At 27.9% G+C, this 1,497-nt stretch overlaps 1 protein-coding gene across 1 annotated transcript; it reads right to left on the reverse strand.

The window, feature by feature from the left end:
* Positions 1-240: 240 nt before the first annotated feature.
* On the reverse strand, positions 241-1,050 carry EIN_260440 (hypothetical protein; the record flags this gene model as incomplete). Its single annotated transcript, XM_004259258.1, has 1 exon — positions 241-1,050. One exon carries the CDS (start codon positions 1,048-1,050, stop codon positions 241-243), a length of 810 nt encoding a protein of 269 aa, XP_004259306.1.
* Between the last annotated feature and the right edge of the window lie 447 nt (positions 1,051-1,497).

The raw sequence follows: 1,497 nt of genomic DNA on the forward strand, positions 1-1,497 counted from the left end.
AACAAAAAGCAAACACATAAATTTCTTTTTTTTATTTTTTTTCTATTATTCGATATAAGGGCTTCCTCTTATTTTTCTCCATTATATCGAATAAATTTTTATATCGAATATTGACTGTATTAAGAATTTACAAAAGAGTAATATTTTCATCAAACCAATCATTTTATATTTTAATTTAAATTATATAAAGTAAATTAAGTTTTAACATTAAAGAAAACTTGAAATCACTTAAAAAAGACTTCAACAGCAGTCGTAGTTGTAAAGCACGTCATCAAAGTTTCTTTTCTTTAAATTTTCGGTTGATATGAAAAAGTTACCAACCCCAGAATCTCCCCACATAATTTCCTTCTTATCTGTCACACCAATTGATTCCAATTGAAGTAACAAAGTGTCATACGTCTCGTCACTTCTTGGATCGTCTTGTGCAAAGTTTGGATATCCACCCAATGAACACAATTGGGGTTGGAATCTTTCATCATCCATAACATCATATAACTCATCTTTAGAAACGTTGTATTTCATTGCCATTTTATCAATGATTTGGTCTTTTTTGTACCATTTAAAACTGGCCCCTTCTTTTAATTTCCCTTTCATTGCAAAGACTGAATTAAACGGAACGCGCATGTATGAAATTTCATGGTTTTCGTTGTAATTTTTTGCGACTTCGTCTGGGAGTTTTTGTTGGTGTTTTTCGTCCAAGTCAACATTTTCGTGGTAAATCACTTTATGTTTAGTTGGATCATATCTTCCATTATCGCCATAAAGTCCATAGCAGTTGTCAGGGTAAATGAATATTTGAAGGATTCCAGTTGTTGGGAAATTCTCCAATTTTGGCATTTCACTGAAGTTTATTTGAGCGAGAAGGTACATATACTCACCACTTGGAATTGTTGGGTATTTCATTCCTATGGGGTAATATGGTAATCCACCGATTTTGCTTGAGTAAAAAGGAGCATCAGAATCCAAGAGTTCTAAATCTATGTATGGCTTTTTGTATACAGAATACAACTCTGACACTATTTTATCAAGAACTTCTTTACCAATTGTCATTTGTAAGTTTGGTATTGAAATTTATAGTTAAAAATTATTTTAAATAGTTGAATCTATATATAAAAAATACAAATTAATTATTTATAGGTTTTTTAAACAAAACATATGTATTTCAATGACAAATTTAGCTATATGTTGAAATCTTTTCATTATTAGTAAAACAGGAAAATAAAACCGTTTAATAATGATAACAAAAATGTGTTTTCCTTTCCCTTAATATAAGTTTTTTATTATGGTTGGATAAAAAAAATCTCTCATCATAAACATGGTTTGACAAAAGCTTTATAAATTTTTTTAAATTAATAAAAAATTATTATTAAATATTAAAAAAATCAATTTTTTGTCTAACCTTGTTAAGTAGTGTTTTTTATTGAGTGGACTCACTTATTAAATGTTAAATGTGATTATGTGATAAGTAAAAAAGGAGTATTACACAATTATTATTAT

This window comes from Entamoeba invadens, assembly GCF_000330505.1.
Source record: "Entamoeba invadens IP1 unplaced genomic scaffold scaff_1105074724625, whole genome shotgun sequence".
Lineage (NCBI taxonomy): Eukaryota > Evosea > Mastigamoebida > Endamoebidae > Entamoeba > Entamoeba invadens.